General features: G+C 33.5%; 1 protein-coding gene and 1 long non-coding RNA gene across 2 annotated transcripts in view; one reads left to right on the plus strand and one right to left on the minus strand.

The window, feature by feature from the left end:
* Nucleotides 1–5,646, minus strand: part of LOC136971716 (voltage-dependent calcium channel subunit alpha-2/delta-1-like) — a 131,815-nt gene extending 126,169 nt beyond the window's left edge. The window contains exon 1 of the mRNA XM_067266197.1: nucleotides 5,237–5,646. Coding sequence (XP_067122298.1) covers nucleotides 5,237–5,331 — 95 coding nt within the window. The 5' untranslated portion in view covers nucleotides 5,332–5,646. The remainder of the gene's footprint in view (nucleotides 1–5,236) is intronic.
* A 10,650-nt stretch (nucleotides 5,647–16,296) lies between these two features.
* LOC136971702 (uncharacterized) lies at nucleotides 16,297–16,820 on the plus strand. Its single transcript, XR_010880202.1, has 3 exons — nucleotides 16,297–16,367; nucleotides 16,452–16,541; nucleotides 16,681–16,820. It is a non-coding gene; the product is annotated as an uncharacterized lncRNA (long non-coding RNA).
* Nucleotides 16,821–17,319: the final 499 nt, after the last annotated feature.

The raw sequence follows: 17,319 nt of genomic DNA on the forward strand, positions 1-17,319 counted from the left end.
GGAAAGTGTACAATCGTATTCAAACCGCCGAATATCAAAAAATTAAAATCATAAAATTTTCATAAACTTAAATATATATGTACGACTCGTACTTATGGAGTGTACTACTGTTTCGAATAAGATAAAGGCAATGATAAAAACTGAATGAAATATGTAAAAAACATCAGGCACAAGTTTCCCATTAAAGTTATTTAAGTATATTTTTTCCTGTCTTAGAATTGCGTTAATAATATGAGTAGAGATTTTGAATTAAGATGCTCAATTCTAATAAAATAACTGATGACAAGCTTATGTATTTCATATTAACTTAAGTAAGTGTTCCGCTAAAGAAAATTGCTCACAAAAGTGTTCCGCATCCTAGAAAAGGTTGGGAACCACTGAACTAAACAATGACTTCTCAAAAGCTGTTTGGGACAAAAAAAGGGTTCAAAAATTTTAAATAAAGAAACAGATTCTAGTGTTATAAGATAATTAATATTAGAATGATTAGAGCAATACAGAGTTTCTTGATAGCCAGATGGCAAAGAGGTTAAAAGCATCAGCCTACCAAAGATCTGGAAATCCCTGGACAAATTCAGTCAGATCGAAAAACCCCTGGAATTTTTGGAGGGCGTAGCCAGGAAGGGGCATGGGTGGGCACGGTCCCCCCAGTTAACCCGGTGCCCCTCCCAGAAAATTACAGCCTCTACTAGGCCCCTCTCATAACAAAATCCTGGCTATGCCAATGTGGAGGAGGTAGACCTCCCAGACATTTTAGGCACCATTCCTTACCACTTTATTAACATTTAAGTTATTACACTACATTATTTCATTTAATTAATAGCAAAGATGTAGCCCATATAATAATCTAATAGTTTAGGTGCTTTGGTTGTTTGATTAAATCAAGTAATAGTTATGTGCACATTGTTTACATTAACATTTTTTCCTTACCTTCAAGATTTCAAAATTAAATGGTATTTGGTTCAAGAAAGAATTAATGAAACTACAGTAAATAGTTGTCTTTAAGTTTGACTGTAGAAGAATATAATCAAGTTTTCCAATAAGACTAACTTTCAAGAAGAGAACAGTTTCAACTAAAAATATGGAAAAGAGTCTACTAAAAACTTTATTAATTGTTTACTTGTTAAAAATTAGGACATTTGGAAATTAAAAAGGAATAAATAATATTTATAGGGCTACATTATAAAAACTGGTTTTCACAATTCTTTAGAAATTTGGATGCTATGTAAGTGACAGAAATCCTTTATTTTACTTTCATAACATGTTTTTACATAAATTTAGCTGTTCCTCAGATAAACAGAGACATTAATTATTTTAACTGATTGCACTTTACAATAGGGGAGACAAGGGAAGTATGGGACACTTGAATTTTCTGATTTCCTATTTATTTATTGTAATTCTTTATTTGTCCCGAAGTGAGAGTGGCTGCACTTGTATTTTCTTATAAAATGGCTGATGAATTGTTTCAACAGAAGAGGCTTTAGAAGAGAAAATTACATTACACTACTCCAGGTAAATATTAATACCAATATCTGATGTAATCTAAAATTTTATGTTTAAGATAACTTTTAATGCTTAATACAAGAATTGAAAGCAATATTTTAATAGTACAATTTTGCTATTTTACTTTCTTGCTATTTCCACCATATGTCTAGTTATAGCAAGTATAATACAAAACTTTCCAGTAGGGAGGACTGGGACACTGCATAATAGAGAGGAATGGGACAGTGTTCTACTCCTCCCTAATAATAATTTTCCTGATGTGGTGTTAAATTTTATAGTCCTTTTTTTCTATTTTCAGGAAAAATGCCACATAAATGGAAGAAGAAAGATCCAACAAAATCAACACCAGCCAATAGTTTGATTCTTCAAGCTGTAAATTTATCAAAATCAGCACTAGCAAAACATGTAAAAAAAATTTAATAGCATTTCAGACAAAGAGTCTGTAATATTCTAGTCTAACCTCATTTGTGGAATGGTTTTCTTGTGGAGGAAGAAGAAAAGTTAAGAAATTACTTGCTTAGTGCAAGTAAAATGCACTATGGCCTGACAACAGTGCAGGTAAGAAATTTGGCATATGAGTTTGTCGCTGCCTTGAATAAAACATATCCCAGTTCATGGAATTTCAATAAAACTGCAGGATATGACTGCAGAACAAGGGGTTTATGGGACGTCATTTACAGCTTTAATTGCAATCACCAGAAGCCACTAGCTTCAATAAGAAAAATATTGATGACTTCGTGGACAAACTGAAATCTATTTATGAAAAATATATTAATTTATCTGCATATAATGTCCAATAAATATTTGCAGTGATTGTTGGTTCATTTTCTTATGTTCTCAGTTAAATGTTGATTCACAGTATTCTGAATAAATTGTTTGTTTATGATCATGTAAAATTTTCTTTTAATACCTGAAATCAAGCACTTCAAGGAAATACTGCTGTAAAATACTATGATACTTTACAGCAAAACCTTGTGCTGATAGTATGACTATCTCGGTAAAACTAATATTGTATAGACACACACATCAGTAATAACTATTTATATCTGCTAAATAAGTATTTTAATTCCAATTTTATGTGAATTTGTTATCCTTTGATGAACTCTTCCACACGGAAGTTTTACCGAGCTTTAGTAAGTTACATCGCTGAATTTATTATTACAGGAAACGAGTTCAAAAAATTTTATGATAGTACAGTATATAACAATGTAAATCTTTAGTAACTTATTAACTGTAGTAGTGTAATAAAGGTATCAAAAAGATTTCTGGATATTAAAAACACTTGCTAATTATAATTTTTTTAAATATTAGAAATACAGTAAATCTCCACTAATTTGGACCCTGCCAACTTGGATTTCATATAACTCAAATTCTTTTGAAAAACTACAGAAATTTCAAGTTGGCAGGGTCAAAATTAGCAGGATTTACTGTATTCCTAACAATTCATCATGCAAAACGCTCCTTTCTATTAATATTAAAAGAGATTACAATATAAAGTATTAGATAAGGAAGAAATCTTACTGTCTTTCAGTTTTAGATTTATTTACTTCATGAATTAAATCATTCAGTTTACACTGTACACAATTCATCTCCATGTACTATATGAGCTTCCTTCCTACCTCCTGAATACGTAAATGCACCTATATCTGCTTTCATTCACAGAGCATACTAATGCCCCTTTTCTCCAGTATTGATACAGGATGAACTGCAAATAGTAGCTGTTGCTGGATACGATGCTGTGTATACAATTCCAAGTTTAAATTTATCAAAAACCTGGTCCACAATTCTCTCTTCCTGCCCACCAGTCTCCATTCATGTGGCAAAAACAAGGAGCTAATATTTGCCAAACCATTTATCTCATACTTATGGCCTGCTACTTTACATATAGTTTGAGTTTACAAAAGACATGGGGTTACACTTAACCATCAAACCACAGCCATCACTCTGCAGAATTCTATGTAATGATAGGGATCCTCTTACCCTTTTGGAGAAGTCTGGCATTTACGTAGTCCGATTACGGCAAGCACAAACAGGAACAAAAATCTTTTACAAAAATGCCATAACTAGAAAGTGTATCAATATACCTTAGCCAAATTAGAATTCTAGCATGTTTTAATGATGTTTTGTGGAGCAATGCATAAATTATTAAACTTTTTAAGAATTTTAATTTGAAAGTCTGGGTAATACTGGAGATTTGTAAATGTATAAGCAACTGTATTAATATACATTTAATGTGTTACAATGTATTTATGATACAGTTCATAAAGAACTTCTAAATCTTATTTTTTCCTTGTTAGAAGAGTCTAAAAATAAGAAAGAAAAGTAAGGTAGAGGTTAGTAAAGAAACAGTATCTTTGTTTTTTTTTAATTTCTTCTGGGAATTTTTGTATTCGTTAATATTATTTCATTAAAAATTTCACTATATTAACTTTCTCATGATACTACGTTACAATAATTTAATGTGTTATCACGGGGAAAATATAATATAATTTAATAAATAATTTACAGTATATTTTTTCCGTTATTTGTCCGATCATTAATAATTTATAAAATGCACATAAAATATATATAAATATAAAAAATATGCTATTTACCTAAAATGTTTTGTATAAAGCTGTTTAAAGTTTTTATACAACTTGTATGAAGTTAATATATTATAGCATCTTATAATTTTATGCAGGATATAATTCAAATTAAATGCAATTTAAAAATATATAGTGATATATGCTGCATTTAAATATCCAGCATAAAATTATCAGTTCTAATAACTTTGAATCTTAAGTTATTTCATTATCTCATTGTTAAGATTCACAGTTTTAATTTCATATTAAATTAATATATTTCTGTGGTTCAAATTATTGAAGCAGTTAAGGCACCTGGATCCAGAATTGAATCCGGGTGTTAAAAACTCCATAAGTTTTTTAGTGGTGATCCGTCCCAGGTATGTCAAGCCACCTCATTGTTGGTCCGATTGGTCTCAAAACAGGCCACCTTATTAGTGTCCACAGGGTGGAAGGAGTCAAAATGTATATTTAATAAATTAAATCCAACCGAAAAATTGTATTTAATGATATATGTGCTGCGTTTCATCGCCAAATAATATTCTAAGGTGGTCCTCTACTTTCGTACCTAATCGGTCCCCGGAGTACGTACGAAAGTAGAGCAATGTAAAATAAATATCAAAAAGGGTTTTCAAAATGTTTATTTTTTATTGATTAATATCTGGTGTTTTCTTTATAAATTTGCCAAGAGATAATTGAATTGCACTCCTCTTTTTCTTTTCTCCATAAAGATTTCTGTAACATGCCAGGCCACTAAATTGGCAAAAAATAAAGAAATTTTGCCATTGAAAGGTACTACATCATAATTTATAAATATTTCCATTGCAGCAATTAAACTCTATTAGTTTATGACGTCATAAAATTATATAAAGGGGTGTCTAAAGTCTTCTGAATGTTTAAAATATCCGTGCTAATGCAAAAATTTTTTAAACATTTAATCACATAAAGTGTATATTAAACATCGAATCGTGAGATTAAAATACAGAAATTTCATTTACACGAAGTAAAATTATATCACAGTAATATAATATTAACAGCAATACACGAATGTATGCAGGAAATGCAGACATTCGCGAACCAAACGTTAAATAACAATAGACACGTGCATTAATTTATAAATTAATCAATTACATTTAATTCAAAATACGTCATTTATAAAAGTAATCACTTACGTTTTCTCGTCGATCGGTTCGTTCACGTGGAAACAATTACAATTAAAGAGTATAAAAGAGAATAACAACGTAAGGGGCAATTTTCCCATTTTCATTCTTAAGAATGATTCGGAAATTAGCGATGCATCGAAGTATTATTATTATTATTATCGACAGGATAATTCTATGAAGAAAACATAGTGTTTGACGTCAACTGCAGCTAGCACGCCCCGAGAACTTCTGCCGGATCCTCTTTTTTTTTAATTTTTATTTATTTTTTTTCCTTCCTTCGTTTCTTTGTATCGTGTTCATTCCTCTAGATACATGTGTGTTGTGATTATACCTCGAAAAACGCTAATATCGATTCATTTTTGATAGATGATAAGATCAAAATTATCAAACTAAAAATAATATAATTGATTCTTACGTCGTAACTAGTATATATAGGTGCGCGCTATATATTGAACGGGGAAATATATTTATGTCTGTTATAAAATTTAAAGTTTAATTTAATTCAATTTTTTAAAATTTAATTAATATTAATTTATGATTTTTATGTTTAAAAATGTTTATATATATATATATATTCAAAAATTCGAATAGTAAGTTCGTAATTACGCCACTAGGGAATTGTAAGTGTAACGGTAAAGTATTCGAAAAGCTGTTTATTTATAATTTGTCAATTCTTTATTTTTATACGTTTTAATAAAGTACTATTTATTATCACTCGTTATTATTTAATAGTACATATAAGAATTATGGAAAATCAATACTAATTTTTAAAAACGTTTCTAACTCTGCCCTATGGGCATTAAGAGGGCTTTTTAAATTATCACTCGGACGATTCATGGCCATATGGATCTAGCCAAAATTGCCAGGCTCACAATGGGACGGCTGAATGAAGAAGAGCAGGGCCCGATATATCCGCAACACTCCGCCCATAGAAAATATCTGGGAACGCCCAAGTGTTTTCCCATAAGCTATCCGATTATTTTATGGGGGAAAGGATCTCATAGTGCCTACAGAGCAGAAAGCCAAAAAATTAGGGTCGACTGAGTGATAAGAAACAATTTTTGTATGACAGTTGAGTGGTGCGTTATACCTTTATTTATTTTGCTTTTTCAGCCCTGTGGGCACTAAGACTATCTCTTTTAGCAAGTCTTTCATGGCTTCGGTCAGGCCCACAATAGGGCGGCCGCCGGGTGGTGAGGGACGGGACCTGACGTATCCGGTCGGATCACCCCCCGAAAAATTTATAGGAATTTTTTCCTGTCCGGATTTGATCTCGGGTCCTCAAGAGTGGTAGGCTGCCACCTTGACCGCACAGCGTCGTTCGCGTTATACTTTCGTGGTGCCCAGATGAATTTGAATTAAGGACCCTATGTACAGCGTTGACTTCGTACATTTTTCTTCGGAGTAATTTTTCAGGAGAAATATTTTCTCATAAAAGATGGTTTTTCTTGTTGGTAGGAACCCGAAACAATTGTCCTTTCTGCCCATAGGTTAACACCTAAGTACAGGCCACTTTTCCATAGAATGTCCTCCCGCAAATATCTCCACGGTAGATCGCCCATGTGTCGCGTTGCGTAATCATAAAAAACAATCAAGCAATTTGGTGACATCTCTCATTTCTGCAATCTAAATTAGTTCCCAAATGACCACCATTTCTGAACTATTTTCGGACCGTAGAAGGAAGGCAGAGTAAACTTTCAGCCAATCACACCTACCCTTCGCATACAACACTTTTTTACAAGCGAAAAATCTTATAACTCTTTATATAAAAACTGTCAATTTAATTTCTATGATTTAAACGTAAATAATTTACTGTATGTGATTTAAAGTTCAACAATTGTTAACAAAGAATACTGAATTTTGCCAGCTATTTCTTGCGAGAGCACGAATTTACAGCGAACGGCCTATGAACAACCTTTAAAATTTGGAAAATTTAAACCTTATTGAATTTTCCAAATTTTCATCGTAAAATTTTAGCTACATTCCATAAAAAATTTTCAATATCTGTGCTATATCTCAATATTATTTGGTAAAAAAAGAAGGGGTCTTGTATGTTGTAGCATCGAATAAAAATTTAACTCCGGCTCTAATAATGAGCACAATGCCTGAACGATGAAAACCGCTGAATAGCGCTTGACCAACGACTGACCACGTGGATTTTCTTCACGTGTCTAACAATTAAAGCAGGGCCAATTTCTCAAAAAAAGTCCTCCTGAATAACGCTCCTTTGGCAGATCGCTCTTGTATTGCGTTGACTTTTTCCATCAATCCAAACCTCTCATTCATTTAAACGGAACATATTATGTAATTACTTAACGCAAAAATGAAAACGTTCAAACCGATTTAAATTTTTTAACAGTAATTAAGCGTTAAATTCAACTATAATAATTACAATATTCTGTAAATGGTAATTATTACCGATTATTTTTGCAACAAAGTAGAATTCTGAGATAAATTTAAAACGTGTGCAGCGAAAGAAATACACCTGTTATCTCCACCTTTCAAAATGTCTCGAACTTGCAACAGAATGTTGAAGGCGGAGTAGAGCGAACTGTACACCTATTAACGATAAAATGAACAATTAATTTTCCCTATTTTTTGACGTTTTAAAATCTTCATAGCTGTAAAATAATCGCTACTAAACTCGAATTTATACTCTACATATGTTTCTTATATTTGATAAACTTCAATATACCTTTACCGGGCATCCCTTCGATACAACAAAGTAACCACCACAACTAAATCCCAGTTCGTTTTCTCGAAATTTTTTCATGAAATCCAACAACTAAATAAATATAAATTTTAATAATTAAAAGAAATACGATTATACAAGTACACTTTTATTTCTAATTATTGAAAATACAACAAACTTACTTTTATTTTGTCTTCTATCGCCAAACGAGCGGAAGCGAAGATCCTTATTTCTTGAAAAGAATCATAAGCCTAAACACACAAAATTTAAAAAATGTTATTGAAAATATAAGATTAATAAAAATGCTTATTTTTCCCATCAGAACTTACGAATGCCGAAATATGGGAAACAGCAAAAGAGAACAAGAATCCCAGAAAAACGCAAAAAATGGTAGCGAGACATAAGAATAGCCGATAAATTATATCCAGTTCGCCGAAAATAGCATTGTAGATAAAAAAGGCTATGATATAAATTGATATGCCAAATATAAGGAAAAATAGTTCCTTCCATTTATTATTCATCTGATTTATAAGATCGTAAATCTCTGCATGCTTTGAGATGATTTCATCCACATCATACTTTGTGCATCTATTTTTGGTTAATTGTAATTGTTTGGCTAACTCTTTGAATCTCTCGAGTATCAAAAGGCCTACTGATAACGCTGCCGGTATCATCCAACAATAAAATGCCACTTTGTAAGTACCAAGAAGAGAAAACGAAAGAGAGCAAAAAAGTGCTCGAAAAGAACTCGAATTCTTCTCTAATACCGGATAGAAAACAAGCGAGGTCATCAAAGCGATAGAAACGAAAATTCCGAGAAAAGAAACACCGAAAAATCCTAACATTACCAATTGATACCGAAACAATTTTTCTTTCTCACCAGCGTAACTCGATATTTTCATGTCAAAGCTTATTTTTCTCTTACCGATATGTATGCAAACAATGGAACCAATGTTAATGAAATAAAAGGCCATTTTCAGAAAAGGATGCATTTCTCTACCATTATATCTTTCAATAGGACTACAGAAAATAACATTCTCTTTAGTTGCAAGATTCTGAAGGAGAAATACAATTGATTCAGTAACCAACACTATCAGAATGCATTTCCTGTAAAATTCTATTATTTTTGATTGCCTGGCGTTCAACTGGCGACAATCGCAGCGTTTGTAATAAATATCGCCAAAAACTATAGAGATAGAGATTATGGAATAAAGCATGCAGTAAACACAATTCTCCGCCATTTTGCATCTAACTAGAAGTAATGGAGCTTGTTATTCTCTAACAATTCTAAATTACTTTAATGCTGTTGTTTAGAAATAGCATCGATTTTTCCTTCTCATTCCACGTGTATTCGCTTGTATTAAAACGCACTTAAGCGAAATAGTTTACTCATCTATGCGATGTGCAGAATTTTGTGATCGCAATGCAACCGATCAATATCAATTCAATTTGAAATGAGCTTATTTTTGCGAATGAATATTTCTATATTTCTAATTATAAATAATGGAATTCGATTCGGTTTTAAATAATAGCTGAGATGTTATTACATTGGACTGGTGAATTGATTGAATTAAGGAAATACAACACTCGATCGAGCAGCCAAAGAAGGAGATCCTCCCTGGAGGACTTTATTGAAAAAAAACTGGACCCTATTTAGGTGTTTTTATGGGAAACTGGACCCTGTGTAGGTGTTAAACACGCGAAGAAAATCCGGATAATTCCACGTGCCTACCTGTTAGTGAGGCGTGAACCTGCGACTAGTATCCAGAGTTTTATCTACTCGTCCACTGTATAGTCAAATTAAATAAAACCTTTTTTTTTTGAAATATTAACAGTAAAAAAAATAAAGACCCTGATTTTATTATTTTATTGATTTTTATTTGTAAAACAATCGCGATCTTTTAATTTAATTGTTTAATAAAGTAACATTGGTAATGAAAAATGTTGATATTTATTTACAAGATACTCAAAGTATTTATCAATATTTACACAAGATCTTATATAACTTCGCAAAAGTGTATTAAATCACACAGTTTATTTCTTCCTATGATGTGATATTCGATGTATCTTGTTATTGATATATAAATAGAAATTTCATATACCGCATTTAATTTCTTTATTACAAGATCTTATTTAATAAAACATTTGGAAATGTGTTATAAAAACTTAAAATCTATATATATAATCGAGACGAGTTGATGACGATGAATGATAATAATAATAATAATAATAATAACTCTCCCGTGGTCACCACCTGGTCGTGGTGGGAGAGCCCAGTAATTTTACTGATCCATAGGGCAATGCAGGCTGGAGCATAAGCTCCTGGTAGGGACACCCATGCCAGTAAGGTCTATGGGGAGAAATGAAGCTAAGAGTGACCACGCCCACATTCTGTGGAGATATTCATCATGGTAATAACTAGATCAAAGTGTGATACCGGCTCGGACGTCCCCCGGGTTAACAAGGTCCGCGTTCGTGGGTTAGGCAGAGGCTCACGTTCGAAAAATAAGTCACAGTCTCCCTAGGTTACCGGTGGCGAAAGCAGCACCGGCCCAAGCATGGCTACTGCAATGCCCTCAACAGATGTGAGGAACCAACCCAGCCTTGGTGTTTCTGTGGCAATGCATCCACAGACCACAAAGGCTGGAAAACCACGCCAACGGATGAAATGGACAGTAGAAATGAACGAGTTTATCATCCGTACTTATTACACCATCACAAAACTCGAAACAAACATGACAGCATACTGACAACAACTACACCTTAGATTCACACAACAGTATCCTCATCTCACTGTCACCGAACAAAGAGTTGTTGATCAAAAAAGAACAATTATACACAACAACCTTATTCCACAAACAACACTTGAACTTATCAAACAACAGGTTGCTGATCAAATACATCAACAGACAGAAACATCTAACATTAATGAAGATCATGTAACCTGTCAGGATAATCCAGCAACAAGCATTGATAATAACACACATACAACAATTACCACTAATGATACTACAGACACTTCCTCATCCATCACTGATAACATAGACTTGGATTTAGTTAATACGCTCTCACTTATATTTCAGGAAACACTCACTAAATATACAGGTACAGATCCCACACAACGACCACGAATACCAAAAATCAACACGTCAAAGGAAGTAGGAAAAACACTAAATTATGTAAACACTCACTTACTACCACACTACATTCATTCAATTTCTACACTCGCAGACATTCATACATTAGTTTATGCTGGGGCAGTCACAGTAGTGACACACCATGGACTGAAAGTACAATCACAGACAAATACACAGAAAACACAATTCTATCACAAACCTGCCTGGCAGAGAAGAATAGAAACACAAATAAATGACATTAGACAGCAATTAGGCAGGCTAACACAATACACTAAAAACAACATAACACCCAAATTAAGGAAACAGCTCAAAAACATTTTCAAGAAAATAAAAACACACACAAAACATAAACATCACAACACACGCATTGCAGAATACATTGATACACTAAAACAAAAACTTGCTGCCAAAGCACGTAGACTCAAACGATACAAAACATGTACACTACGAAAACAACAAAATAAATTATTTACAAACAATGAAAAACTCTTTTACAGACAAATTAATAACAAAGCAAACACTGATACACAGCACAGTGGCACACCAACAGAAGAAGAACTCACAACATATTGGTCTTCTGTTTGGTCCAGTGCTGTCACGCACAATGCTGATGCAGGCTGGATCGAGGAGGAGAACAGAAACTTGCACAACATACCAACTATGCCCTGTGTTGAAATAAACATACATGATTTCCAATACACTGTTAACAGAACACACAACTGGAAGACACCTGGTGTAGACAACATTCACAATTTCTGGTACAAAAAGTTTACATCACTGCACCAGGAACTAGCTAAACATCTAACACACATCATCATCAATCCACAAGACATGCCAAATTTTCTTACTCAGGGCATCACCTACATGAAACCTAAAAACAACAATACCACAGACCCCACACAATACAGACCAATTACATGTCTTCCAACACTCTACAAATTATTGACATCCTGTATTGCAAACAAAATATACAAACATGTTGAAGAACACGACATTCTTACGGAACAACAAAAAGGTTGTCGTAGAAACCACAGGGGATGCAAAGAACAGTTACTCATAGATTCAGTCATTCTACGGCAAGCACACAAACAACACAGAAACATACACATGGCATATATAGACTACAGAAAAGCATTCGACAGTGTTCCACACAGTTGGCTGCTACATATTCTACACATGTACAAAATACATCCATCACTCATTGCATTCTTTCAAAACACTATGCAGCACTGGAGAACAACACTACATCTCAGGGTTAGTAACACTTCCATACAAACAAACCAAATTTTTATTAGGCGAGGAATTTTTCAAGGAGATTCCTTGAGTCCTCTCTGGTTCTGCTTAGCCCTGAATCCATTATCCAACATGTTAAACAACACGCAATATGGTTACAATATCAGACACGAAAAAACAACACAGTTTACACTGTTACATCTCATGTACATGGATGACATAAAACTTTATGCATCCACACAAAAACAACTTCATAAACTCCTACAAATCACACATTCATACACCAAGGACATACAAATGAAATTTGGCCTAGATAAATGCAAAACACTTCACATAGAAAAAGGAATTTTGAAGAAAGAAGATTTTGCACTTGGAAATGGAGACATTATTGAATCCATGGAAGAGGGTGAGCTCTACAAGTATTTAGGATTCCAACAGGCCAAACTAACAGAACATGCACAAATAAAGCAAAGACTGATTAAAGAATACCAAAGTAGGTTAAATGCTATTCTCAGAACACAGTTAAATGCAAAACACACAGTTAAAGCAATAAACACATATGTCATCCCAGTACTCACATATTCTTTTGGAGTTATACATTGGACTCACACAGATCTCGAGCAACTCCAATGGAAAACAAGAACTACACTTACTAAGCATAAACAACATCATCCTAAATCTGCCACAGAAAGATTAACCCTTCCACGTAAAGATGGCGGACGTGGCCTGATTGACATAGTTAACCTTCACTACAAACAAATACAGTCACTGCGAGAGTTTTTCTACAAAAAACAAGAAACATCACAATTACATAAAGCAGTAACTCTAGCAGACTCGAATAACACACCATTAAACTTACACTCGCATCATATGGACACAATGCAACATATAAAAAGCATAGACACCATTAAGCAATCGTGGGCTCGAAAGGCACTCCATGGCAGGCATCCTTATGATCTGGCCCAGGATTTTGTTGACAAAACTGCGTCAAACAGCTGGTTAGCTCGGGGATGCCTCTTTGGGGAGACGGAAGGATTCATGATTGCCATACAGGATCAGGTCATAAATACTAAAAACTACAGAAAACACATACTCAAAGATGCAACACTCACAAATGACACATGCAGAAAATGTCACATCATGCCAGAAACTATACAACACATCACCTCTGGTTGCAAGCTCTTGGCACAGACAGATTATTTACACAGACATAACCAAGTAGCAAATATAATACACCAAGAGCTTGCAAAGAAACACAAATTAGTAGACATCCACGAACCATACTACAAATACATTCCACAGACAGTATTGGAAAACAACACGCACAAAATGTACTACGACAGAGCCATAATCACAGATAAAACAATTTACCACAACAGACCAGACATCACACTCATTGACAAACACAATAAAATCACATACATTATAGACATATCCATTCCAAACACTCACAATATACAAAACGCATGCACTGAAAAAATTAGCAAGTACACAGAACTCGCCCAGGAAATAAGGCATCTGTGGAGGATGGATAGGGTGCTTATTGTACCTGTTGTTCTCTCCTCTACAGGTGTCATACCACACACACTACACAAAAGCCTAGGCACATTAGAATTGAATAGAAACACATATATCACTCTACAGAAGGCCACTATATTGAATACATGTCATATTGTGAGAAAATTCCTGAATACAGACACACACACTGATACACTTTTTTAATTTCTGTTTTGGTTACTATGCCTTGACTTTGGTCCGGCATAGTACACAGCCACCGGTGTTAACCGAGTATATCTAACTTAACCCAACATAATAATAATAATCAGTGCAGAGCCCAAACAGTTAAGAGTTGAAAGTTGAAATTTGGTACACAGTTAGGGTACGCAACGAGAACGCACACTAAGAAGGGGTTTTTCGAAATTCTTCCCCACGAAGGAGAGGGACAGGATTAAGGCTTAAAGATGGATTCGAATCATAGCATAAACGTTTTTAATAAATAAATTTTGGTGTTAGAAATAAGCAATTTACGTTTAGTCTGCAAAAATGGAATTTTGTATATTTCTGTGTTATTTAATTATTTTAAGTTAAACTTTTTTAAACTTATTTAAAAATGTTTCATAAAATAAGATCTTTTAATAAAGAAATTATTAAATGCAGTATGTAAAATTTCTACTTATATAACGATAATAAGATATATCGAATATTACATTATATAAAGTAACAAACTGTGTGATTTAATACACTTTTGCAAAGTTATATAAGATCTTGTGTAAATACAGATAAATACCTCGAGTATCTTGTAAATAAATATCAATATTCTTCATTACCGACGTTATTTTATTAAACGATTAAATTAAAAGATCGCGATTGTTTTACAAATAAAAATTAATAAGAGAATAAAATCAGAATTTTTATTTATTTTTTTTTTACTGTTAATACTACAAAGAAAGGTTTTGTTTAATTTGACTAGACAGTGCACGAGTAGATAAAACTCTGGACACTAGTCGCAGGTTCACTCCTCACCAACGGGTAGGCCACGTGGAATTATCTGGGTTTACTTCGCGTGTTTAACATCTAAGTAGGGTCCAGTTTTCCATAAAAACACCTAAATAGAGTCCAGTTTTTTCCACAAAAATCCTCCACGAAAGCTCTTTTCTTTCGACAGATTGCCCAAGTGTTGCATCTTCTTAATTCAACCGATTGAAACCAGTCCAATCTAATAACATCTTGGCAATTATTAAAAACCGAATCGAATTCCATTATTTATAAATAGAAATGTAGAAATATTCTTTCGCAAAAAAAACTCATTTCAAATTGAATTGATATTGATCGATTGCATTCCAATCATAAAATTCTGCACATCGCACAGATGAATAAGCTATTTCGTTTATTTGCGTTCTGATATAAGCGAATGCACATGGAATGAGAGGAAAAATCGTTGTTGTTTTCAAAAAACAGCATTAGAGTAATTTAGAATTGTTATAGAATAACAAGCTCCATTACTTCTGGTTAGATGCAATATGGCGAAGAATTGCGTTTACTGCATGCTTTATCCCATAATTTCTATCTCTATAGCTTTTGGCGATATTTCTTACAAACGCTGCGATTGTCGCCAGTTGAACGCCAGACAATCTAAAATAATAGAATTTTACAGAAAATGCATTCTGATAGTGTTGGTTACTGAAACAATTGTATTTATCCTTCAGAATCTTGCAACTAAAGAGAATGTTATTTTCTGTAGTCCTATTGAAAGATATAACGGTAGAGAAATGCATCCTTTTCTGAAAATGGCCTTTTATTTCATTAATATTGGTTGCATTCTTTGCATACATATCGGTAAGAGAAAAATAAGCTTTGACATGAAAATATCGAGTTACGCTGGTGAGAAGGAAAAATTGTTTCGGTATCAATTGGTAATGTTAGTATTTTTCGGTCTTGCTTTTCTCGATCTTTTCATTTTTAACGCTTTGATGTCCTCGTTTGGTTTCTTTCCGGTAGTAGAGAAGGCTTCGACTTCATTTCGAGCACTTTTTTGTTCTCTTTCGTTTACTGTACTTGGTACTTACAAAATGGCATTTTATTGTTGGATGATACCGGCAGCGTTATCAGTAGGCCTTTTGATACTCGAGAGATTCAAAGAGTTAGCCAAACAATTAAAATTAACCAGAAATAGATGCACAAAGTATGATGTGGACCAAATCATCTCGAAGCATGCAGAGATTTACGATCTTATAAATCAGATGAATGATAAATGGAAGGAACTATTTTTCCTTATATTTGGCATAGCAATTTATATCATAGCCTTTTTCATCTACAATGCTATTTTCGGCGATCTGGATATAATTATGCGTCTATTGTTATGTCTCACTACCATTTTTTCTGTTTTTCTGGGATTCTTGTTCTCTTTTGCTGTTTCCCGTATTTCGGCATTCGTAAGTTCTGACGATAAAAATAAGAATTTTTATCGATATTATATTTTCGATAACATTTTTAAATTTTATGTGTTTAGGCTTATGATTCTTTTCAAGAAATAAGGATCTTCGCTTCCGCTCGTTTGACGGTAGAAGACAACATAAAAGTAAATTTATTGTATTTTCAATAATTACAAATAAAACTTTTATAATCGTATTTATTTTGATTATTAAAATTTATATTTATTCAGTTGTTAGATTTCATGAAAAAATTTCGAGAAAACGAACTGGGATTTAGTTGTGGTGGTTTTTTCGTTGCATCGAAGGGAGTTCCGGTAAAGGTATATTGAAGTTTATCAAATATAAGAAACATGTGTAGAGTAGAAATTCGAGTTTAGTAGCGATTATTTTGCTGCTATGACGATTTTAAATCGTCAAAAAATAAAAAAAACCTTTAATTGTTCATTTTATCGTTAATAGGTGTACAGTTCGCTCTATTCCGCCTTCAACATTCTGTTGCAAGTTCGGGACATTTTGAAAGGTGGAGATAACAAGTGTATTTCTTTCGCTGCACACATTTTACATCTATCTCAAAATTCCACTTTGTTGCAAAAATAATCGCCAATAATTATCATTTACAGAATATTGTAAATATTTTTTCTTGATTATAATGCGGCCACCAACTGGCCGAGTGGAATTCGTTTCCATCTCCGCTCATAGCCCGGACCAGATTTTAAACACTGGGAGCAGTGTTTCCCGCGCATGTTACGGTTCCTAACAATTACACCTTCACGGGGCAACAAAACCTAATAGCTGTACACCCGACATTATTCTAACTAAGATTCCAATGCAAATTATTGTAAAAAATTAAATCGATTTAAACGTTTTCATTTTTCAAGCGTTAAAAAATAAAATTACGTTAATGTTACCTTAGGTTCCGAGATGGCGGCGGTGGGAATTTTTCCCTACGTTGGATACTGCGGCGGGAAAAAATTTTTTTCTTAGAGTCGTGACGTCGACGCCGTTGAGAATTTTTCCCCGTTCGGGTTCTACCCTGAGATCGACGTTGCCGAGTATCCTGTAATCTCGACACGGCGACGGTCGTGTGTAAATTTGCGA

This window comes from Centruroides vittatus, unplaced genomic scaffold, assembly GCF_030686945.1.
Source record: "Centruroides vittatus isolate TY-2023 unplaced genomic scaffold, ASM3068694v2 contig_1052, whole genome shotgun sequence".
NCBI classification, from domain to species: domain Eukaryota; kingdom Metazoa; phylum Arthropoda; class Arachnida; order Scorpiones; family Buthidae; genus Centruroides; species Centruroides vittatus.